This window comes from Aspergillus pseudodeflectus, assembly GCF_044049435.1.
Source record: "Aspergillus pseudodeflectus strain CBS 756.74 chromosome Unknown BJX68scaffold_1, whole genome shotgun sequence".
Lineage (NCBI taxonomy): Eukaryota > Fungi > Ascomycota > Eurotiomycetes > Eurotiales > Aspergillaceae > Aspergillus > Aspergillus pseudodeflectus.
This window is the reverse complement of record NW_027263777.1, coordinates 1-21,299: the sequence shown is the minus strand read 5'-3', so window position 1 is coordinate 21,299 and position 21,299 is coordinate 1. Positions and strand designations below refer to the sequence as shown.

Below are 21,299 nucleotides of genomic sequence, written 5' to 3'. Positions count from 1 at the left end.
TCTATGTCTAGGCAGGAGAACTGGCGGACTCTCTCTTCAACTTGGACTGACAGCTAAATCAGAGACAGTGTCATGTACGTCAAGTTTTCATTTGAGCGCTACAGGATATTTGAAACCCTAGACTGCGGCCCATTATGTTGGTTTGTTGCATTGGTTCTCAATATTATGCAGGTAAGGGTAGGATGAGGTCATCAGATAAAAGTTCATCAAGATATAGAATACATCTAGAAAAGATATGAACTACCGGAAGCTGAAAACACATCAATGTATCATCCAAATGTACCAACTAAAGCCCAGCAGCATCCTTTGCCTTCCTAAACTCTTCCGCAACCGGCACATAGCTCCCAGAGCGGACTTCCCAAAGCAATCCTGGTCCAACGGGCTTCCAACCAAAGGTCTCAACAGCCTTCTTATTGCTTGCACGATTCCTGATGCCAAAGAATGCAGCCAAAAATGGACCCCACCGTTGAACGGCTTCTTCCTTGGTAATAGTCTTAGTGGGGACTTGGACGGCCTCGCTGATCGCAGTAGCCATGGCCTTGTATGTGATAGTGGTGTTGCCGGTGCCGTTGAAGATCTCGCCAGCCTTGCCCTTCTGAGCTGCGAGGAGGTACAGCTGCGCAGCGTCATCGACGTAGACGTCCGAGAAGCAGTACTCCCCATCACCAATGTAGACGGACTCGCCCGAGTCGATAGCAAGCTTAAGTAGCTGCGCTGCGAAGCCGGTGCGGTTACCGCGTCCGTAGACATATTGAGGGAGACGGATTGAGAGTACGCGCACGCCCTTCTCCACAAGTTTGAGGGCATGATCCTCAGCGGTCTGGCGGTTTCCAAAGCCGAACTCTGCGATTGGGGCTGTCTCGTCGGTTTCGCTGCCGTTGGGATCAGGCTGGATACCGGCTGTGCCGTTGGTGACGACGAGGGGCTTGTTGGTTCCCTCCAGGCCTTTGGCGAGGGCGCTCACAGAGCTGATGTCAAGAGCAATGAGGTCGACGTAGGGCTTGGAGAAGTCATGGTCGAAAGCGAGGTGGAGGACGATGTCAGCGTTTTTGCTCTCTTCTGTGAGGAGCTCGGTGTTTTGGAGGTCGCCGCGCACCGGGGTTGCGCCGAGAGTCTTGAGAAGTGCGTCGCCTTCCTCACGGCGAGAGAGACCGCGGACATCGTAGCCTTCCTTGACGGCCAGTTCGGTGACAATGCGGCCGATGAAACCCGTGGCGCCCGTGATAAAGACCTTTTGCGGCATGGTGGGGTGAAAAGTGTGTAGGAGAGAGGTTGGAAGGTGGCGGGAGGATCGAGTTGAGGGATATGTTGCAGAGAGACATGGAGGAGGAAACAATCACAGTTTTATAAGTGCTGGTGTTGTAGCTACTTTGTGTTGCATCTTCTGTACTGCAGTGAATAACAAACGGACTTTGGCGGCGGGCTTAGGACTTAACCAGGATTGTCCGTCCTACAACCCTTTCTGTCTCAAGTCCCACGGCCAAGCTAGTTAATTATTTTTGCATTACAAATCTACAAGTCGAAACTCCTAATAAATGGAGTTACCGGGGAGCTATGGATATAAGTAGAACTGTAGGCTCGAATTGCACCAAAACCGTCGGGGTTTAATGCTGCATCCCGCCCCCGAAGTCCGTGTCTCCAAATGTATCAGATTCTGACTTGACGTCGATGGCTTAGCTGTAAATTCACTGGTCAAGCTTAGGCCTAAAGGGCAATGTCTAGGATACCATGAGCGGTGGGTGGTGCTGAACAAGATCCTAAGATATGGGTTCCCCAATGTATTACCGTAATCATGTACCTATATTTCGAACACAACAGACGGATCTCATTGATTAGAGAAAATGGCTTTATTGATACCCGCCTTTTAGAGCAAGAGAATTGCTTGAAACAACATTAGAGCGATATCCAACATAGTGACTGAACTCCAGTTTACCGGACATAATGCTGACTCGGACGAATGCTGAGCTCTAGATAGTCCTTATTTCTTTTTAACTAACAAATCTGTATCGGAGCTTCAATTGCTAATGTCGGCCGCAGAGTCGGAGTCGGAGCGTAGTCAGCTGCTGTCTCTGTGGCATGCTCGATCTCATAGTAGCTGAGACCATCGTGGCCTCCACCTGAGAAATCAATTAGCATATAGTTTTACTTGGGTATCCCCCTAGAGGGCAAGCAGCCTACACGTATCAAAAGGATATCCACTACAAGGCAGATGGCAAGCCCGTGGATCTAGAGCATCCTCCGGACTAGGGTACGAGAAACCACACCAACACTCCGTACCATTTCTGAGACCCATAACCGAGCTGCCGCGCTGTGTACAGCTCATTGAACAGTGACCGACAGACTGGTAGATAGAGGGGCCTAGGTTCATTAAGCCGGGGAAATCGAGGTAGCAGCCTAGATAGTGAATCGAACGAGCAGCTGTAGTGCATACTATAGCGTGATAGAAGGCGTTGAGGTGCTTGGCCGAGAACATTGCCTGTAATCTCAGTTGTGATGGCTTTGGCGAACGTGAGATTCGGGTCGAGATGATGACGTTCCGATTCTGCTGCAAATGTTCGAGTCAGTGGAGGTGGGGGCTGAGCCTTTGGTATCGGCGCATGGCAATGACGCTCGATCCATGGTAAAAGCCAAGGGATTTAGTGACGATCATCCTCGAATTGATATCGGATCCTGCTCTCTGCTGATACCCGCCAATCATATTTCGGGCTGGAGGGCGGCAATTTACTGCTTGGCACTCTATAATCACCGTGAGTTGCTTCTATATCTTACAAGACCACGAAATTGTGGTCATATGAGCCGCGGGCACCTACAACAATCTGTCGGTGCACTCGGCCCAGGGCCTCCTGCAGGAACTACGCACGTACTACAGTAACCGTCGCTCGCCTGTTCACGGGTGCCTACAAGTATGTAATAGAAAAAACAAAAGTCCAAAGCCGCTCGGCGCAAAGACAAGGCTCAAGGTAAGCCCTAAGTGGCAAAGGAAGAGGCATTGGTTTCAAATAGTATAGTGCTTGAGAAGGTGATAGCGTAACCCATGAAATAGCAGCAAGATATTTTCGGAAAATATGAGTTGAAGCTATAGAGAGATATAATCTGCAATGAAACTAGTTACGAAACACAGAGTGCTTCGATAGACATATCTACAGCGATAAAGAACTTCGTGATCAAAGGCCTCCTCTTAGAGTATCCTTGGCGGTCATTGCAGCTTTCAGTACCTCTAGTATCTCACTTCGGTCGAGTGGAGCAACAATAGCCCGGAACATTGGAGTTCTGCCATCTTCCTCCTCCAGGTCTGGCCGCGCACCATGTTGCAAAAGTAGTCGAACATAGCTTGATGTCCTTTCGACGGCATGAGACAGGGCTGATCGGCCATCAAACTCAACGCTGTCGATATCCACGTCATTTCGCGCTAGGGGTAGCTTCATGGCATGAAGGTTCCAGTTAACCACAGCACTCATAAGTGGTGTTTGCTCCACATGACCAGTGAAATTAACTGGGACCGTATCCTGAGCCAACAGAAGCTCACAGGTTGAATCTAGGCCATGAATGATCGCCTCCGGCAATGGCAACTAAGAGCTACCATGCATAGAACTGAGACTTATGTCAGGGCGGTTCAGAATCATGAATTCCACGAGCTCTTCACCGTGCTTTCTGATCGCCTTGATCAAAGGTGGTGTGAGGCTATCACTCACGCCGTTAATCTTGGTCTCGGGATGGAGTAAGAGTGCCCTTGCAATTGCGCGATATCCCCTTTCTATGGCGCACAAAAGAGGGATATCGTTCCGAGCTCGATTAACTGGGCCATTGATATCAATTGAAGGTTGTGCAAGCAATAGATATACCACTACATCGAAGCCTCCTTCAACCGCGTAAGAGAGGGCGGACGAGCCGCGCTATCCATGATATTCAGACCACTTTTGTCCTTTTCCAACAGAATGGTGGGATAATTACCCTTGGCGGCTGCGTACATCAAAGGAGTCATACCGGAGTGGTTCTGGGGGTGCAGGTCGGCAGGCTTCCGGAGGAGACAAGATCACTGAAAATCAGGACATTGTTGCTTTTGCGGGCAAATAAACGCATGACCGTGGTCCCATGACGGTCTCTGTATGCAAGGTGTCGCGAAGGAAAGATAGTGGCGATTTAAGGGATAGCATGCAGGAAAGCTAGCGGATCTCGTGGCGAGAGGTAGGAGAATATGAGAATGTAGAGTTCAAACGGCAGAGTAACTTGTCTAAATAAAATTATGCTGGGCAAGACGAGTGACGGAATTTTGTGAGATAGAGAGATGGAAGATGTGAGGGGAAGGAAGAGTGGAAAGAGAAAAGCTCTTGACGCGCGATATCTCAATCCGTGTAGAGCTAGCAACTCGATTCCTTAAAACAAACTCAAACCCAAATATTCCATGGCTCATACCAGTTCATTAGTGTGAGAGATTGAACAAGACCAATTATCTCTGAATGTATGATGATGAACTCGAATATATAGCACTTTTTTTCTTCTCTGAAAGCGCAGCAAAACGGTCCTGTAGTCAATATCAGAGTGTTTGACTAGGAAGGGATTAAGTACATATTGAGAAATCTTTTGTTTCAACCCAATAAGTAAAGCGCTCAGAAATTGAAACAAGATCGTTTTCAACCATTATTTCCGAAAAAATGGACCATCAACTACCATCAAGGATAAGGCAAAATAAACTCCTCACTCGACATCCCATACATTCTCATTCCCAGGCCTAGATCGAGGTAACAATGCCCTTCTGGCTTCCCCGTCTACCTCGGGATCTTGTTCACCCTCTTCCAATTCGGGCCCTGGAATCCGCCGTGGCTCTCCCCCATTTTCCAACACACGCGTATTCATCCAACTCGCCCTCCTACGGGGGATTTGCCACACTGCAATCTAAACCAAGCATTAGAGATAACACAGACAGACCACGGCACGATTAGCCAGGAGAATAAGAAAACAAACCTTGACCACTAGAACACAAACCACGGCCGCAACAACCATCCACGAGGTCCGCGTCTGCACGCCGCGCCACGGTTCGAAGCAGCTCCGCCGATATCCCAACTGCTGCTCACAGGCATCATCCCCATGATCGCGGTCTTTGAACGGCCACGCCCGATCATGGATACTCCTCAAACCGCAGCATTGGTAGCGGTCTTGGATTGCGCGGATCGCACGTGCGTCTTTGTGTTGGAAGAAGTACTGCCATTGGTTGTTGAGGTGGCAGGTGAGGATGTCCTCGGGGTAGAGGTATGCGAGGGCGGCTGTTGCGATGATTGATAGGAGGATTGTGTGGGCGTGGTTGAGGAGCTGGAGGGGTTGAGTCCAGCGGGGTCGTGTGTAGGATGCCGATCGGGAGAGGAAGTGGCTGCTTGCGATTGCCAGGATAGTGAGCGGTGGGAGGAGGGTTGCGAGGACAGGAATCCAGGAGGGAAGCGGGAGGAAGAGGGTTGTTGTACGCGTCCAGGAAAGTCTAGATGGTTGAAGGTGTTAGTGAGCGAGATGGTAGGAGTTGAGAGTCGGACGTACACGCCAAAGACGAGAGAAATTGCAGAGGTCTGTAGGCAATAAACATTAGCTTCGACTTCTGGAAAGCAAAGAGTGCCCATTTCAATGTTGGGACTGCCGCTTACTAGAAAGAGAAGGGGGTAAAGGGCAGATGAAATGTCGCAGTTGATGGGCATCTTGAGATTGGTTTCTTATTTTGACCAGTGTAGAAGGGACAGTGCCAAAGTTACCGACAAGGTTGGTCTGAATATTAATATTATGATGAAGGAGCCCTGGAAGTTTGGGATTGAGGTTGAGTTGTTTGTGTCTGCTGCACAAAGGCGGGGTACTGCCAATTGTTACACAAGGAGGGTGGCCTGCCTTTCAAGGCCCGATACAACCCGTGGATCGTGCAAATTGCTTGTATCTAGTGCATAGTAGCTTCAATAGAATCGGAACATCAACAGTATCTACGGTGGCTTATTGATGAGGCGAGCAAATCAAGTGTTCTGACAGATTGGGACGAACCAGTATAGTATGACTGCTAATCATTCTAGTATTGAAAACCAAGAGCGTGAAGAACGGCAACATCTAATATTCCTACACAGGCCAAGATCCTTCTTCTCGCTTACATATGAGCTCAGGCTGGTTGTTAGCGTCTTTAACTGGTTCGGCATTAGGGATACATTGGTTTACCCCCTCAATGCGTTTCAAGTTAGGCATCTTTGACTCTCTTTCCCCCATGAATCTAGAGATATGGGCGTCCAAGTCGAGATTGGGCAAATCCCAGCGGGCCATTGAGCTACTGCCCTTCCGGGAACCATATATTCGCAGGGACTTCAAATTCGGTGGCAGACCGTCAGCAATCGAGTGGATCTCGATATGATCTTTGCTAGTTTCAGACGTGTAGTAATAGAGAGTATGAGCTCCAAGTGCGAGGTGTTTCAATTTGTCGAATACTTTCCAAGCACATTCAACCGGGGATGCGAATACCGAATCGTCCCCGGCTGGCTTGAGGAGTTCTTTGAGAGACAGGGTTGCGTCCACGTTGAGATATAGACACTCAATGTTGTCTTTATGCATGAGAAGCGATGTAAGATAGGCATCAAGATCAACTGTAGAATGTAAACCATCCGGCGAATCACGCCCGCCAATGGAGTAAACAAGTTCCTCAGTCGCTTTGCTGACTCGATTGCCCCGCACAGCGCATCGGGGCTCAGGCAAGAGTGTTTGATTGAGATCCTACTATAGTTTGCGGAGGATCTCGGCACTGGGTCTGTTTCAGCGTGGTGGTCTGTGATCTCATTGAAGGCAACACTCTCAAGAGCTGGAAGCTTCCGAACAAGGTCCAAAAGGCTCGATGATGTCATATGAAGTGTAGGACCGACTGTCAATCGCCATTTCATCTGAATTTGGAAGAAATTCGATGGCGCGTAGCTTTTGGAGGTAACGAGTGGATTGATCGCCTGAACGGATTTGTTCGAGAAGGTGTTTGAGAAGGAAAATGTCTCGGGGAACACCCGACTCGTCTATATATTTATATCTATCCTAATGGGACAAAGCGTCAGGGGTTCTAAATTCGGAGAAACCGAGACAAGTAGAGCAGCCAACGCTGGGGCGTAAGATGCCATCGTATCGCGTTGTCTGTTTAAACTGTCAGCCTATCTCTTTGCTAATGGTTGAGCATGAGCCTACTAAATTGTGCCTGGATCAAGTAGCAAAGTATCCAACACAGCCGTATTCTTCTCGGGCTCTTCGAATCCGACCTGGGCAATTGCCTGCTTGAGGAATTCCGAGCCCCGTGGTTGCGGGTTTGTTGGCGCAGGGGGTGCCGTTGGCCAATCGAAAGACCCATTATAACTAGAGGCAGGCGCTTGATCAAGCTCTATATGTCGTAAATATTTCCCTAAATATGGTTTCCGGAGGATTGAGAGCATATTCAATCCCGCTTGGAGCCGCTCCTTTTTCCGGAGCCTAATCCGGCTGTACTTTTGATGAGTGGACATGTCAACGAGGGAGTAAAAGCGGCTTGCATACTCGTGGCGCATTAGCGGCATCTCGGTAGGATTCGAGGTCGTCGAATATGAGCTTCAACAGCCCATTAGGAAGAACAAACATTATTGTTAGCGCTTTGGTATAAATCTATTCGAAAACTCAAAGAGCACCTGCAGTAGAAAGAGCTGCCATTCAAAGGCATGAACTATCCGCGCGCTGGGCTAGTTAGACGGGTCTGCCTATTGACCGACCATCTAGAGCCTGATGCCTGTGGCTTCAAGCCAGAGACGGGACAACACGCCCCGAGTTTTCAAGAGGTGATGCAATTTTCGCTCCACTGTCTGTGGGCATATACATCTGTAACCGATATTCGATTCATGGCACTTTTTGCACACCATATTATGGCTCTCCAAAGACTATGACATCGATCGACAAGCCTATATTTAATTAGTATCCATGAGCACCAGTCAGCGGTTCATTGTCAATTCGAACGATAACCCACGAAAAGTGTACCACTACCGACCTGTTTTTCAGCGTGTCGAAAGTACCGATGCTTTCCAGGATCTTACTACTAGGTATTTTTTGGTCCAGCTTGAACTCGATCATGCAAATCCTGGGCGCGTGCCTGGCGTTAGCGCGGAGGTTCTGGAACCGAGGAACAGTGTTGAACCAGGAATACGTTATTGTCTGAGCCTCCGCTTACGTAGTGTCTTGGCGCTCTTGTTGCACCCGATCGTCATCCGTCATTCCACTTGATTGTTTCTCCAACAAACACGAGAGCATCGCCGTGACAATTTTCGGTCCTCTCCTTACGTATTACTGTGCTCCTGAGCCTCTACTATTATTATCTGGCTTGGATGTCTGTACTATTGCGACATTAGCTCATCCATTAAACGATGCGGGGACTCCGCTTGATCCCCATCGGCGCAGCTCTGAGCTTGCTCCCGGAGTCGATAGCGCAGGGCGAGACGAAAATCCACGAAGCGGGGCGATGTGCCATCCGAGGCCACTGTGGAAAGCAGTCGTTCTTTGGTGGAGAGCTTCCATGCCCCGATAATGGCCTCGCCGAGCAACCCAAAGCGACTGTTAGGGAGAAACTGGTGAATCTGTGCGGCGATAAATGGAAGGACGGGCCAGTATGCTGCAAGGAGGAACAGGCGAGTCATCTGTATCAGACTGATATTTTCGGCAAACATATCACTAATAAGCCATGCTTGCTAGATCGATGCCCTCTCCAGCAACTTGAAACTCGCCGAAGGAATCATCTCGTCCTGCCCAGCGTGCAAAGACAACTTCTTCAATATCTTCTGCACCTTCACATGCTCACCAGATCAATCGCTTTTCATCAATGTCACACAAACTGAGCCTGGAAGTTCCGGGAAGGATCTGGTCACGGAACTGGATAACTTGTGGTCAGAGGAGTATCAAAGCGGGTTTTACGACAGCTGCAAGAACGTCAAAAATGGTGCTTCGGGCGGCAAGGCAATAGACTTCATTGGAGGTGGCGCGAAGAATTACACTCAGTTCATGAAATTCCTCGGAGACAAGAAGTTCTTAGGAAGTCCATTCCAGATTAATTATCGAACCGAGCCTCGCGCGGACTCTCAAGGTATGAAAGCTCTACCGATCCACACCAAGGCCTGCAACGATGCCGACCCAGCATACCGCTGCTCTTGCGTCGACTGTCCTGATGTATGTCCTGAGCTTCCTGCAATACAAACGGAGAAACAATGCCATGTGGGGTTGCTGCCTTGCATGTCGTTTACGGTTATTCTCATCTATTCGATCTTCTTGCTTGCTATCGCCGGGTTCTCGAGCTATTTCACATACAAAGAAGGACGATACCGCAAACCCGAAAGAGTACGCCTTCTTCAGGACCCAAACCCGAGTGATGACGAAGACGATGGTGATATTGTCCACGCGGGTGGGCATCTGGAATATCCTCATGGTGTTTATAAGCTCAACAACATACTCGAAACCGTTTTCAGCCGCATCGGTTCAGTATGTGCTCGTTTCCCCGCGATTACCATAATCTCCAGCATTCTGTGCGTCGTACTGTTGAGTTTGGGCTGGCTGCGTTTCACAGTGGAGACGGATCCCGTGCGCCTGTGGGTCAGCCCTACCTCTGCAGCGGCAAAAGAAAAGGAGTTCTTCGACGAGCACTTTGGACCATTCTATCGCGCGGAACAGGCGTTCCTCGTTAACGATAATTCCAGTGCTAGTGATGGCCGGGTTCTCAATTACAACACCCTGAGTTGGTGGTTCGACGTTGAGTCTCGTGTTCGCCGTATGATCTCTCTAGACCGTGGGCTGACCTTAGACGATATCTGCTTCAAGCCCACTGGCGATGCGTGTGTAATTCAGTCGGTGACGGGTTACTTTGGAGGGTCCGTGTCCAACCTGGATCCGGATACCTGGGAAGAACGCCTGTCACATTGTACCAATTCACCAGGTGATCCAAGCTGTCTGCCGGATTTCCAGCAGCCCCTTAGGCCAGAGATGATTTTAGGTGGCTACGAGGGCGCGGAAAGTATTCTTGATGCCCAGGCACTGGTCGTGACTTGGGTTGTCAACAATCATGCCCAAGGATCTGTTGAAGAGGCCAATGCTATGGATTGGGAGGACAGTTTCAAGCGCATTTTCCAAGTTGTTCAGGAGGAAGCCAGAGAACGTGGGCTTCGAGTCTCCTTTTCAACCGAAGCTAGTGTTGAGCAGGAGCTCAACAAGTCTAGCAACACTGATGCTAAGATCGTGGTCATCAGTTATATCATCATGTTTATTTATGCATCTCTGGCCCTTGGGTCAGTGGCAATGACCTGGAAGTCTCTGGTCCGCAATCCGTCCAATGCTCTAGTGCAGTCCAAGTTCACCCTTGGCGTTGTGGGAATTGTTATTGTGCTGATGTCAGTGTCGGCGTCAGTCGGTCTTTTCTCCGCAGCTGGGATTAAAGTGACGTTGATCATCGCGGAGGTGATTCCTTTTCTTGTCTTAGCTGTGGGCGTGGACAATATCTTCTTAATCGTCCATGAATTTGAGCGCTTGAATGTTAGCCATCCGGATGAAGAGATAGATGAGCGCATTTCGAGGGCAATAGGTCGAATTGGGCCGAGTATCTTCCTTTCGGCTATTACAGAAACCGTCGCCTTTGCCCTGGGGGTGTTTGTTGGCATGCCCGCCGTCAGAAATTTCGCTATTTATGCGGCAGGAGCTGTCTTTATAAACGCGATTCTGCAAGTCACAATGTTCATATCTGTGCTTGCATTAAACCAAAAGCGCGTCGAAAGCCTCCGTGCGGATTGCATTCCTTGCCTCACTGTGCGCAAGGCCCATTCCGGTATGTCGGAGGATCGGAGATTCGACGATCAAGATGGAGAAAGTGCTTTGCAAAAATTGATCCGCAAAGTCTACGCGCCTCACCTTCTTAACCGCCGATTCAAGGTCCTTGTTGTCATTATTTTCCTAGGCATCTTAACTGCTGGGTTGGCTCTAATTCCAGAAGTCGCCCTGGGATTGGATCAGCGCATTGCCCTTCCGAGTGATTCCTATCTCATTAAGTACTTTGATGACCTGAGTGAGTACTTCGGCAGCGGTCCACCTGTCTACTTTGTGACTCGGAATGTGAATGTAACCCAGAGAGAGCATCAACAACAGCTCTGTGGGCGATTCACCTCTTGTGAAGAATACTCCCTAGCGTTCGTCCTCGAACAGGAATCGAAACGGTCCAACGTCTCTTACATTTCGGGTGCTACCGCTAGTTGGCTCGACGATTTCTTCTACTGGCTGAATCCACAGCAAGACTGCTGCTTTGAGGATGATCAGTTGTGCTTTGAGGACAGGATGCCTGCTTGGAATATCACCATGTATGGAATGCCAGAAGGCCAGGAGTTTATCCATTACCTCGAGAAATGGATCGAATCTCCTACAGATGCATCCTGCCCTCTTGGTGGAAAAGCACCGTACAGCAGCGCCCTTGTCTTCGATTCAAAACGCGTCACAACAAATGCAAGCCACTTCAGGACGTCCCACACTCCACTACGTACCCAAGATGACTTCATCAAATCCTACGTCTCTGCTCGCCGAATTGCCCGAGGAATTTCAGAAGAACATGGAATCGATGTGTTCCCCTACTCCAAGTCATACATCTTCTTCGATCAATATGTCTCAATCGTCCAACTGGCGGGCACTCTACTCGGATCTGCCGTGGCTATTATATTTGCTATCACTTCCATCCTCCTCGGCTCGGTTGCTACGGGCGCAGTTGTCACCGGTACAGTCGTGATGATTGTGGTTGACATTATCGGTTCCATGGCCATAGCCGGCGTTTCATTGAACGCCGTCTCACTCGTGAACTTGGTGATTTGCGTTGGAATTAGCGTCGAGTTCTGTGCACATATCGCGCGAGCCTTTATGTTCCCCTCGCGCGCGATTATGGATACAGCGCCGACTAGATTCCGGGGCAAAGACGCTCGTGCGTGGACCGCCTTGGTGAATGTGGGCGGCAGCGTTTTTAGCGGAATCACCATAACCAAGCTACTTGGAGTTTGCGTACTAGCGTTCACTCGAAGCAAGATTTTTGAGATTTATTATTTCAGAGTGTGGTTGGCCCTCATTGTTTTTGCAGCGACTCACGCGCTCATATTCTTACCGGTAGCGCTGAGCTATTTCGGCGGAGAGGGTAAGTTACTCCGATCAGGTATGACCTCTCAAACGTCTGTTAATACTTCTATAGGATACGCCGACCCCGAGGCAGACGGGGGCTTAGAGGAAAACCTTGCATCTCGGGGCTATCGCTCTCTCCTGGTTGACGATGATTACGACTCGGACGAATACTAGTTCATGGTTTGCACAGCAGCGGAGCATCACCTTCATATGGCAACTGCGTCTCACAGCATACGACAATGACGATGTGGCCCTGTTGTATATACACTGTTTCCTTCATCTTTATTGTTAGATTACGAGGAATCGAGGAGTAGCATCTGGTTGAATTGGAGTTTGGCTGTCATGTTCGTTCTAGGATTTTTCATTGGCCTGGTGCTTTTCTGGCTTGTCACCCATACCAACCTTAGCATACTGTACCACTACCTGAATCAATTGCCTCTTCCTATACTGATAATAACCAAAGTCCGTTGAAAAGCCTTACCCGTTGGGCGTCCTCTATCGATTTACAGGAGAACAAAGCGTTGTGTAGAAAAGTGGAGCTTCACATGATCATGCCAAGACTTTGAGCTCCCCCTAAATTTTTTTTTTCTTCCTCAATTATTTGGGCTTCCCCCTCCACAACAATCCATTCTTCTTCTCTGCCTCTCCCTCATCCTCTTTCTTCTTTTCCTTTTTTGTTTCTCTTTTCTTTTGTTCGTATTTCTGTGATACCCCCTGTGCTGTCTGTTTTTGTGCAGACAGCCTTTTTCAGTCCCTTGCCAAGTCCTCAATAAGTATTGAGGCCTAAGGGATTAACCCCGCCTACAATTTTTTTTTTCCGACTGAAAGAAATTTTCAAAAGGACATTCACAACACAGAAGTCCATCATGGACCAGCAACGATTCTTGCAGCAGCTGCAGATTGTTCTGAATCGTAAGTACTAGCCAATGGCCCCGATATTATTTGTTCGTTTGCTAACTCCCAAGATAGCCTCCCAGGGTAACGTTAAGGAGGCCACTGGCATTCTTCAACGCGAATATTACAAACACCCCGAGTCCCTCGTCCTCCTAATCCAGGTTGCGACCGGTCACGAGGATGTTCAGCTGAAACAATTGGCGGCTGTTGAAGCCCGCTCCCTTGTGGGCAAGCATTGGGCGAAGGTGCAGGATGGCCAGAAGCCTGCCCTCCGGGAACAGCTCCTGCGCTCTGGTGTTAGCGAGAGCAACGACCTTGTCCGCCACTCCGTTGCTCGCGTCATTTCTGCCGTTGCCAAGGTTGATCTTGAAGATGGCCAGTGGGCCGACCTTCCCAACTTCTTGATTCGTGCAGCAGACGGTGGTAACAAGGACGAGCGTGCTGTCTCTATGTATATTTTGTTCACCATCTTGGAAACACTGGGCGAAGGTTTCGAGGAGAAATTCCAGGAGCTGTTCAATCTGTTCAGCAAGACCATCCGTGATCCCGAAAGCCCTGAAGTGCGTATCAACACTTTGCTCGCTCTGAGCAAGTTGGCTATGTACCTCGACTCCGCGGAGAATGAGGCTCCTGTCAAGGCGTTCCAGGAACTTGTTCCCTCCATGGTCGCTGTCCTCAAGGATGCCATTGACCAGCAGGATGAGGAACGCATCATGCAGGCCTTTGAGGTCTTCCAGACAATTCTCGGCTTTGACCCTGCTCTTTTGACCGTGCACCTGAAGGATTTGGTTATCTTCATGAACGAGATTGCCGCCAACACCGAAGTTGAGGAGGACACTCGCACTCAGGCCATCAGTTTCCTCATGCAGTGCGTGCAGTACCGCAAGCTCAAAATCCAGGGCATGCGTCTCGGCGAGCAGCTTGCCCGTACCTCTCTGCAGATCGTCACCGAGCTTGGTGATGCATCCCCCAACGATGACGATATCACCCCTGCCCGCTCTGCTCTGGGTCTGCTCGATATGCTCGCTCAGAGCCTGCCTCCTAGTCAGGTCGTTGTCCCGCTGCTCCACTCCCTCGGCCAGTACTTCAGCAACAGCAACCCCGACTACCGTCGTGCGGGTATCATGTCCTTGGGGATGGTCGTGGAGGGCGCTCCCGATTTCATCAGCACCCAGATGAAGGAGATCATGCCCATGGTTCTGCAGCTCCTTGCCGATCCGGAGCTCAAGGTCCGTCAGGCCTCCTTGCACACAGTTGCTCGGCTGGCCGACGATCTCACTGAAGACCTCAACCGTGAGCACGCCCAGCTTATGCCCTTGCTCTTCCAGAACCTTGCCAGTGCTATGCAAGAGTCTAATGGTGAAGAGGAGGGACCGACTGTCGACATCATGAAGGCTGGTCTCAGTGCCATTGATGCCGTTGTTGATGGCTTGGATGAGAAGGACGTTGTTTCCTACCAGGATCGCTTGGTTCCCATTCTTCACGAACTCTTCAAGCATCCCAACTACAGAATCAAGGGCCTCGCCGCTGGTGCCCTTGGATCTCTCGCCTCCTCCGCTGGTGACGCTTTCCTTCCGTTCTTCGACACATCCATGCATCTCCTGCAGGAGTTCGCTGCCGTCAAGGATAGTGAGGAGCAGCTTGACCTCCGTGCTAGTGTTACTGATGCTATGGGCGAGATGGCTGCCGCCGCCGGACCTGAGCGCTACCAGCCGTACGTTGAGCCGCTTATGCGTGCAACTGAGGAGGCTCTTCACTTGGGTCACTCCCGTCTGAAGGAGAGCACCTACATCTTCTGGGGCGCCATGGCCAAGGTCTATGGTGAGCACTTTGCTACATTCCTCGACGGTGCAGTAAAGGGCTTGTTCAATTGCCTTGAACAGGACGAGGAGGATCTTGAGGTCTCACTCGGTGAGGCCGCCAAGGATCTCATCGGTCAGGAAGTCACCGTCGCCGGCCGCAAGGTCAAGGTTGCCAGCGCTGACGACGACGATGAGCCCGTCGGTGAGGATGGCGAGATTGAAGATGTCGACCTCGACGATGAGGATGACTGGGATGATATCACCGCTACCACTCCTCTGGCTCTTGAGAAGGAAATCGCTATTGAGATCATTGGCGATCTCGTCACTCACACAAGGAGCGCCTACCTTCCCTACTTTGAGAAGACTATTGAAATGGTCATGCCCCTTGCTGAGCATCCTTATGAGGGTGTCCGCAAGGCCACTATCAGCACGATGCACCGATCCTACGCCATGCTCTTCACTATTGCTGAGGAAACCGGCCAGATGGCCAAATGGAAGCCTGGTCTTCCCTTACAGGTCCAGCCCGCCAAGGAGGTCCAGAAGTTCGGCGAGATCCTCATGACTGCCACCCTCAAGATGTGGACGGAAGAAGACGACCGGTACGTTTCTCTCTCTCATTTTATCTCGCAGCTGCGCTTGCGTTTCCTATCCACATTCCGATTTACATGATGAAATCACTCGTTTAACCCAGCTCACTTTGACACGCAAAGCGTGATTGATGTGAAAGACGTTTATCTACTCCTGATTATTTCCACTATCATTATATGCTTGACACTCAACATTGGGTTTGATCGAGGGTCACTAACAAATGCCAACCTAGATCTACCGTCGCCGACATCAACCGCAACATGGCGGAGAACCTCCGCTTCTGTGGTCCCGCCTTGATCGCCAACGAGACTACTCTGCACAATGTCATCACGATGATTACGGACATCATCACCAAGAAGCACCCTTGCCAGCTCGAGTACGTCGAAGATGACGTCGATGCCGGTGAAGAGACATCCGAGTTCGACTGGATCGTTGTTGACACTGCCCTCGATGTCGTTTCCGGCATGGCTGCAGCTCTCGGTGAGAGTTTCGCGGAGCTGTGGAAGGTCTTCGAGAAGATTGTCCTGCGCTACGCTGGCAGCACCGAGTCCATCGAGCGTGCTACTGCTGTCGGTGTCCTCGCTGAGTGCATCAATGGCATGGGCGCGGCTGCGACCCAGTTCACTCCTGGCTTCCTCAAGCTTCTCATTCACCGCCTGGGCGATGAGGACCCTCAGACCAAGTCCAACGCTGCTTACGCCGTTGGCCGCCTCGTCGAGCACTCCAACTCCAACGAGATTGTCAAGGAGTTCCCTACCATCCTCAGCCGCTTGGAGCAGTGCCTTCACCAGGATGTCTCCCGCCTACAAGACAATGCCACTGGCTGCCTTAGCCGCATGATTCTCAAGTACCGTGAGAACGTGCCGATCAAGGAGGTCCTGCCTGTTCTCGTTTCGATCCTGCCCCTCAAGAATGACTACGAGGAGAACGACCCTCTCTACCGCATGATCTGCCAGATGTGTACGTATTCCCCGCAAGTATCTTCTGACAACAAGACTAACCTTGACGCAGACAAATGGGAAGATGCCACTATCCGGGAACTCACTCCCCAGTTCCTCCCCGTCTTTCAGTCTGTGCTCTGCGGCGACGCCGACCAGCTCGAGGACGAGCGCCGTGCCGAGCTCATTGAGCTCGTCAAGTGGCTGAACCAAATGCAGCCCGGCGCCGCTCCCTGGGCTGAGCAGCTGTGATTACCCACGCTTCTTGATGAGTTACGGACAACCAAACAATTTAAATAATGGATAGAGTGAACACGTTTTGGACGACAGTTAGAAAGATACCCCCCCGGAGCGCCAGGCCGGTGAGCCTTGTGCGCGATGACCACGGACTGCCAGAGTGATGAATGGGCCTCGGGCAATGACTTATGAATGGGAAAGATAACCGCTGAAAGCAAAAGTTTTGAATTGTACATACTACTTCTAGAAACGCCTTTGCGAATTTATTCGTCTGCAAATAACGTTTTGTGCCAGCCACATTTTCTTGGTAGAGTAATGATAAGCCGCGCTATTCTTAGGTAGCAACCTAAGTGGATTCAGTGGAGACCCAATAACAGCCCGTAGTATAAGGTCGGGCTGCTGCTGCCTGCGTCATCGTGCGTCGTCAGTCTTTTATATCCTCCTCGTCTTCAGTCTTCGGACATCGCAATTACCATCAAGAGATCTCTCCTTTCCGCACCACCCACAGAAGAAAAAAAAAAAACAATAGAAATCCCCATCAGCTGAAAATGGGCGCCTCCTCCTTCTCCTCCCCGGTCAACTTCACCCTCCCGTCCTCGGGCTCCAGCTCTGGCTCCTCCATCACCAAACCCATCAAGGGTGTTTCGAGGCCATGCTTTGGGTGCGACTGCGGCGATACAGAGTGTGATTTCTGTATCTGCACTGTTATGTGAATGGTTTGTTCTCCTTTTCTAGGTCCCCGAATAGAAGTTTGTGATCGAGGCTGATCAGGATCCAGGACAGGATAGCATAGGACGGGATTGGGATGTGGCGGTGTGGGCTGTGGCATTCCGTCTACAGACCTAACGAATCTACGCCAAAGAATTGGGAGGTTTTTATGGAGTGGAGTTTGAGTTTGTTAATCAGTGATCGTGAATTTCAGCCTTGCTATACCTTTGACATATTTATGCATCTTGTATTTATTCTTGGTTTTCTTGGCCTGTCCTGTTTCCACTCCGTAGAGTGATACTCCGTATACTTTGGGGTACATTCAAATATGTCTTAGGACGAGACGATTTACTCCGTATCCTCAGTCCTATGTCGTTATTTGGAATGCTCACCAGGTACACTTAATCAAGCGACTCATGAGGATACTCTTGATGTTTCTGATGGACTTTTATCCTACTCCTCTGTTATATATTGGGTAAGTAGACACTCGATTGGCTGGCCTTGGCGATGTAGCGGAGCTTCACCGAAATAGTGGGGCAGTTGTATACTCCGCGTGATGCGACAGACACTGGGCAATCATGGAATACTCTATCCCCAGGAACCCGAGCAGGCTGCCAACCCAGCTGTACCGAGGTTATTGTCACTATGAATGTGGTCAATAAACCAAGGCTTAAGGATATGTAATGACCTACTGGGAAGTGTGAAAAGAGGAAATGATCCTCTGGGTGTATAGCGAAGGAAGCCATTGGCCGCTAGGGCTGACGCACTATATCAGACACCATATATCGCGGTGAGATATAGTACACAGGATACCTGAGTGAAGCTGTTAGATTAAAAGAATTATTGGAAGACGGAGAAGGCGTCGCCATACGAAGATAAGGATATTCGCGCATCCAAATAATGTTGTTGCGAAGACCGGAGCTATCCAGTGTACGCTCGAACGAGCGGACCAGGCAAACCAGAATAACGCAATGGGCATAAGTGGTCTGCCCACCATTGCACCGCAGAGGCGTAATTCAGGAGGTAGTGGTGTGTTCGCGTGGCCGTGACGAGACTTGCATTTCTTGTGAACGATTTGGTCGATGAGGATTAGTATGGTACCGCCGAGTGTGCAGCCTATAGCGACGCCGACGAGCACTAGTCCACTCTGGCCCGGAGAGAAGGTATACACGTGCCCGAAGACAAGTGGGAATGAGGCTATATAAGCCAGGATATGACCAACTTGTTGATATCTTTGGACGAGGCTTATCTTCCCGTGGAGAAAGTTCAGGCTTATTAGCTTCCGTCAATATCCTCTCATGGACGCCGAGATCCAAAAAACGCAAGGCTTTGTGTCACCAGGGCTATACACAACAGTCTGAAGCTCGGTAAGCATCGAGGAGAATTCTCGCACGTGATTGGGCTCGAAAATCCTATTGAAGCCGAGAGCGTCCGCCGAACGTGGTGGGAAGTGTTCGTTATTGATACCATCCTTGCTGCAGGGCAAGTTGATGGCCCTCTACAGTTTAATATGACTGAGAGCCCCAATGTACCCCTCCCTAGTGAGGAAGATGAGTATACTGATGCTCGAGTTGATCGGCTCCAGCCCACCTTGGGGGATCTCGAGAGGGAACTCCTGCCTCATGACAACGGCATGTTTTCTTCGCGAGCATAAAGGATTGAAGTAGCTGCAGTGCTCCGAAAATCCCTTCTCATAGCCGAGACTCCGTCCTCCCAATACGAGCTGGACTTGCTCGACGCATCTATAGCGGCCTGGTTCCACCGGAACCCACGTCTAAAATCAATAATCGGCAATAGTGGTGAGGTGGATCGGGTACTCCTTCAGGTCTATATGCTCATGCCTTGGCTTCCGTCTACCTCCATTACCCTAACTCCTACCTACCTTCTTGCCTTCTTGCCGAGCGCTAGGGAGACCTTTTGCTCCCATCTTCTTGGCATTTCCACTAGTTCTGCCAATCTCCAGGTACACACGGGCGAAAGTTGTCAATGGAGCCGTTGGTTTGTCAAAGCTTGCTATGCTTACCACCCCGGTCATCGACTACACTCCCTTCGTTGCATGCACGTTGGTACTGAGTTCCGTCATTCAATTGGCTGTCCTGTCTGTTGACTGGCTACCAGCATTCGGAGCGGATTGCCAGTTCCTGTCATTGAACATTGGGGTTCTCAATTCAATGAGAGATCTGTGGCCCATTGTGCGAGCTAACAAAGGAAGTACAAGCATATCGCACCAGAGACTCTAGAGTACTTCTAGATACATTTGTGATGTGACCGAAGCAAATGAAGTACTCAGTGACCTGTTCAGATATCCAGGGTAAATCCAGCCTCGCTTGTGATATCGCCCGGTTCTTGGACGAACGTCATCGCCCCAACGTAAAAGGCATCGCCCTCAACACGAACCACGACTGCAGGCCATGTTTCTGCTTCGTACCCCTTCACGCGGACGTTCTCCTCGACAATAGTCGCTAAAAAAGCACCAGTCTCGAAATGATTCGACACGATAGAATTATAGGCCCACCGCTGCCCTATGCTTCTCAGTTCCTTTGCGTGAGCCAAAGCCATGCGGGCCGTTACGCAAGATCCTGTAGGCGATCGATCAACCTGGTTTCTGTCACCAAAGAAGCAGACCCCCGTTTCTGTGCCCTCAACATTGCTAGGACGATGTCCCAGCTCCGCATCAACCACCATGACACTATACAAAAAGGAGAGTCTCTCGTCCTCTGCACGCCGCAGAGCTTGGACCACCGGTGGGCAGGTAGAGAGAAACCCTTTCAGGGTGCGCGCTGCACTGGCCATCGCCTTCATCTGCGTATCATCTCCAGCCAGTCCTTTCTCGAACCCTAGGTCTTTCGCCTTTACGTGTGCGTAGAAGGCGCCTCCGTAACTAATGTCAACTTTTATACTCTTTTTGGCTCCCAATTCCGCCCAGCGAATGTTTTCTGGGATTTCCACCTCAATTTCGAGACCAGCAACATACGCAGGCGTCGAAAGAAATGAAACATTTCGCGTTGGATCAGACTTTACCCCACCGTCTGGAGTATCGATTACGGGGACACGCGCCTTTACAACTCCACACGGTGCATGTAGCCGAACCTCTACTTCCTTTCTCCCGTCTTCAGCAGTGCCCACAACCAACTCATTTCTCTTCGGGAAAACATTCAAGTCTCGCGTATCAACAAGGAACCTTCCCAGCGCAATTGTCGCATGCCCACACATGGTTGAGAAGCCTCCGGCATGAGTGAAAAGAACGCCGATGTGAGCCTCGCCGCTTTGCACGAGTTCTGTCTCGCTGATCAAAATGGCACCGTACATATCGTTATGCCCACGGGGCTCTAGCATCAGGCGTTTGCGGATGCCATCGTGGTATTTCTGGGCCTGGTCGCGCTTATCCAGCAGAGTTGGGCCTGGGAGAGCGGGGAAGCCCGAGTAGATAATCCGTGTGGGCTCCCCAACCGTGTGCATATCAATGCATTTTATTGCTGAGGGGTGTGACTGAAAGCCTTGGGCGATGTCCATGCCGTAGAGCTGGTCTGGTATTGCTTCCGTCGGAATTGTCAAAGACTGCAAACCTGAGCTGTGTTGAAGAGACAGGAAAGTTGCCCCGCCTTCTCAGGAGCCATGGTGGAGCACTGCTCGGACTGCTCCAACGCCTCGCCAACAACATGAGTTTGAGATATCTCTGTGGCCTAACAAACCATGATGTGCTCTTATATACAATAATCACATTAGTCAAATGGCGATAAAGCCGAGGACGGGGGCTCTGAAGGTGACCCATTGTCGAGCCACTATGGAAACGACCAATTCGGTCGCGGCAGGGGAAACGTGGAATCTCGGCGCTTCTCAAGGCTCATAGCTTGACTTAGGAAATAATAGCACAAGATTCTTGGTCTGGGGAGGTCAAGTATCCGTGCCTTTCTGCTGCACCCAACCGCCTTCGTCTTATGGGTGCGCCCCATATTCTTCGTAGTCCCATATTCTTCGTAGTTTTTCGATATTT

General features: G+C 50.3%; 8 protein-coding genes across 8 annotated transcripts; 2 read left to right on the top strand and 6 right to left on the bottom strand.

The window, feature by feature from the left end:
• Positions 1–196: 196 nt before the first annotated feature.
• BJX68DRAFT_222098 (SDR family oxidoreductase) lies at positions 197–1,361 on the bottom strand. The gene has a single exon (XM_071037934.1). The coding sequence runs from the start codon at positions 1,241–1,243 to the stop codon at positions 287–289; it is 957 nt and encodes a 318-aa protein (XP_070905364.1). The 5' UTR covers positions 1,244–1,361; the 3' UTR covers positions 197–286.
• A 577-nt stretch (positions 1,362–1,938) lies between these two features.
• Positions 1,939–2,620, bottom strand: BJX68DRAFT_112 (WSC domain-containing protein). The gene is made up of 2 exons (XM_071035924.1): positions 2,179–2,620; positions 1,939–2,117 (listed from the first exon to the last, which is right to left on the bottom strand). The coding sequence occupies exons 1-2, from the start codon at positions 2,471–2,473 to the stop codon at positions 1,993–1,995; spliced, it is 420 nt and encodes a 139-aa protein (XP_070905363.1). The 5' UTR covers positions 2,474–2,620; the 3' UTR covers positions 1,939–1,992.
• A 537-nt stretch (positions 2,621–3,157) lies between these two features.
• Positions 3,158–4,017, bottom strand: BJX68DRAFT_222096 (uncharacterized protein). The gene is made up of 2 exons (XM_071037933.1): positions 3,952–4,017; positions 3,158–3,893 (listed from the first exon to the last, which is right to left on the bottom strand). The coding sequence occupies exon 2, from the start codon at positions 3,456–3,458 to the stop codon at positions 3,165–3,167; it is 294 nt and encodes a 97-aa protein (XP_070905362.1). The 5' UTR covers positions 3,459–3,893; positions 3,952–4,017; the 3' UTR covers positions 3,158–3,164.
• A 445-nt stretch (positions 4,018–4,462) lies between these two features.
• On the bottom strand, positions 4,463–5,932 carry BJX68DRAFT_222094 (uncharacterized protein). The gene is made up of 4 exons (XM_071037932.1): positions 5,631–5,932; positions 5,527–5,555; positions 4,963–5,470; positions 4,463–4,893 (listed from the first exon to the last, which is right to left on the bottom strand). The coding sequence occupies exons 1-4, from the start codon at positions 5,679–5,681 to the stop codon at positions 4,696–4,698; spliced, it is 786 nt and encodes a 261-aa protein (XP_070905361.1). The 5' UTR covers positions 5,682–5,932; the 3' UTR covers positions 4,463–4,695.
• A 71-nt stretch (positions 5,933–6,003) lies between these two features.
• Positions 6,004–6,872, bottom strand: BJX68DRAFT_102 (uncharacterized protein). Its single transcript, XM_071035746.1, has one exon. It carries the CDS (start codon positions 6,565–6,567, stop codon positions 6,085–6,087), a length of 483 nt encoding a protein of 160 aa, XP_070905360.1. The 5' UTR covers positions 6,568–6,872; the 3' UTR covers positions 6,004–6,084.
• Positions 6,873–8,253: 1,381 nt separating this feature from the next.
• ncr1 (sphingolipid transporter NCR1) lies at positions 8,254–12,674 on the top strand. Its single transcript, XM_071037931.1, has 3 exons — positions 8,254–8,636; positions 8,701–12,154; positions 12,209–12,674. Exons 1-3 carry the CDS (start codon positions 8,376–8,378, stop codon positions 12,310–12,312), a joined length of 3,819 nt encoding a protein of 1,272 aa, XP_070905359.1. The 5' UTR covers positions 8,254–8,375; the 3' UTR covers positions 12,313–12,674.
• Positions 12,675–12,714: 40 nt separating this feature from the next.
• On the top strand, positions 12,715–16,963 carry BJX68DRAFT_222086 (putative importin beta-4 subunit). The gene is made up of 4 exons (XM_071037930.1): positions 12,715–13,050; positions 13,108–15,433; positions 15,655–16,382; positions 16,434–16,963. The coding sequence occupies exons 1-4, from the start codon at positions 13,005–13,007 to the stop codon at positions 16,610–16,612; spliced, it is 3,279 nt and encodes a 1,092-aa protein (XP_070905358.1). The 5' UTR covers positions 12,715–13,004; the 3' UTR covers positions 16,613–16,963.
• Positions 16,964–19,274: 2,311 nt separating this feature from the next.
• BJX68DRAFT_222083 (putative proline racemase) lies at positions 19,275–21,156 on the bottom strand. Its single transcript, XM_071037929.1, has one exon. It carries the CDS (start codon positions 20,816–20,818, stop codon positions 19,604–19,606), a length of 1,215 nt encoding a protein of 404 aa, XP_070905357.1. The 5' UTR covers positions 20,819–21,156; the 3' UTR covers positions 19,275–19,603.
• Positions 21,157–21,299: the final 143 nt, after the last annotated feature.

Bases quoted from the DNA above. Each gene is read 5' to 3' on its own strand.
- ncr1 (XM_071037931.1), top strand. From the start codon at position 8,376: ATGCGGGGACTCCGCTTGATCCCCATCGGCGCAGCTCTGAGCTTGCTC. The intron at 8,637-8,700 runs GCGAGTCATCTG...CATGCTTGCTAG, and splicing joins TATGCTGCAAGGAGGAACAG to ATCGATGCCCTCTCCAGCAA. The intron at 12,155-12,208 runs GTAAGTTACTCC...ATACTTCTATAG, and splicing joins GAGCTATTTCGGCGGAGAGG to GATACGCCGACCCCGAGGCA.
- BJX68DRAFT_102 (XM_071035746.1), bottom strand. From the start codon at position 6,567: ATGCATAAAGACAACATTGAGTGTCTATATCTCAACGTGGACGCAACC.
- BJX68DRAFT_222096 (XM_071037933.1), bottom strand. From the start codon at position 3,458: ATGAGTGCTGTGGTTAACTGGAACCTTCATGCCATGAAGCTACCCCTA.
- BJX68DRAFT_222098 (XM_071037934.1), bottom strand. From the start codon at position 1,243: ATGCCGCAAAAGGTCTTTATCACGGGCGCCACGGGTTTCATCGGCCGC.
- BJX68DRAFT_222086 (XM_071037930.1), top strand. From the start codon at position 13,005: ATGGACCAGCAACGATTCTTGCAGCAGCTGCAGATTGTTCTGAATC. The intron at 13,051-13,107 runs GTAAGTACTAGC...CTCCCAAGATAG, and splicing joins GCTGCAGATTGTTCTGAATC to CCTCCCAGGGTAACGTTAAG. The intron at 15,434-15,654 runs GTACGTTTCTCT...ATGCCAACCTAG, and splicing joins TGGACGGAAGAAGACGACCG to ATCTACCGTCGCCGACATCA.
- BJX68DRAFT_112 (XM_071035924.1), bottom strand. From the start codon at position 2,473: ATGTTCTCGGCCAAGCACCTCAACGCCTTCTATCACGCTATAGTATGC. The intron at 2,118-2,178 runs GTAGGCTGCTTG...TTGATTTCTCAG, and splicing joins TGGATATCCTTTTGATACGT to GTGGAGGCCACGATGGTCTC.
- BJX68DRAFT_222094 (XM_071037932.1), bottom strand. From the start codon at position 5,681: ATGCCCATCAACTGCGACATTTCATCTGCCCTTTACCCCCTTCTCTTT. The intron at 5,556-5,630 runs GTAAGCGGCAGT...TATTGCCTACAG, and splicing joins TTTACCCCCTTCTCTTTCTA to ACCTCTGCAATTTCTCTCGT. The intron at 5,471-5,526 runs GTACGTCCGACT...TCAACCATCTAG, and splicing joins ATTTCTCTCGTCTTTGGCGT to ACTTTCCTGGACGCGTACAA.
- BJX68DRAFT_222083 (XM_071037929.1), bottom strand. From the start codon at position 20,818: ATGGACATCGCCCAAGGCTTTCAGTCACACCCCTCAGCAATAAAATGC.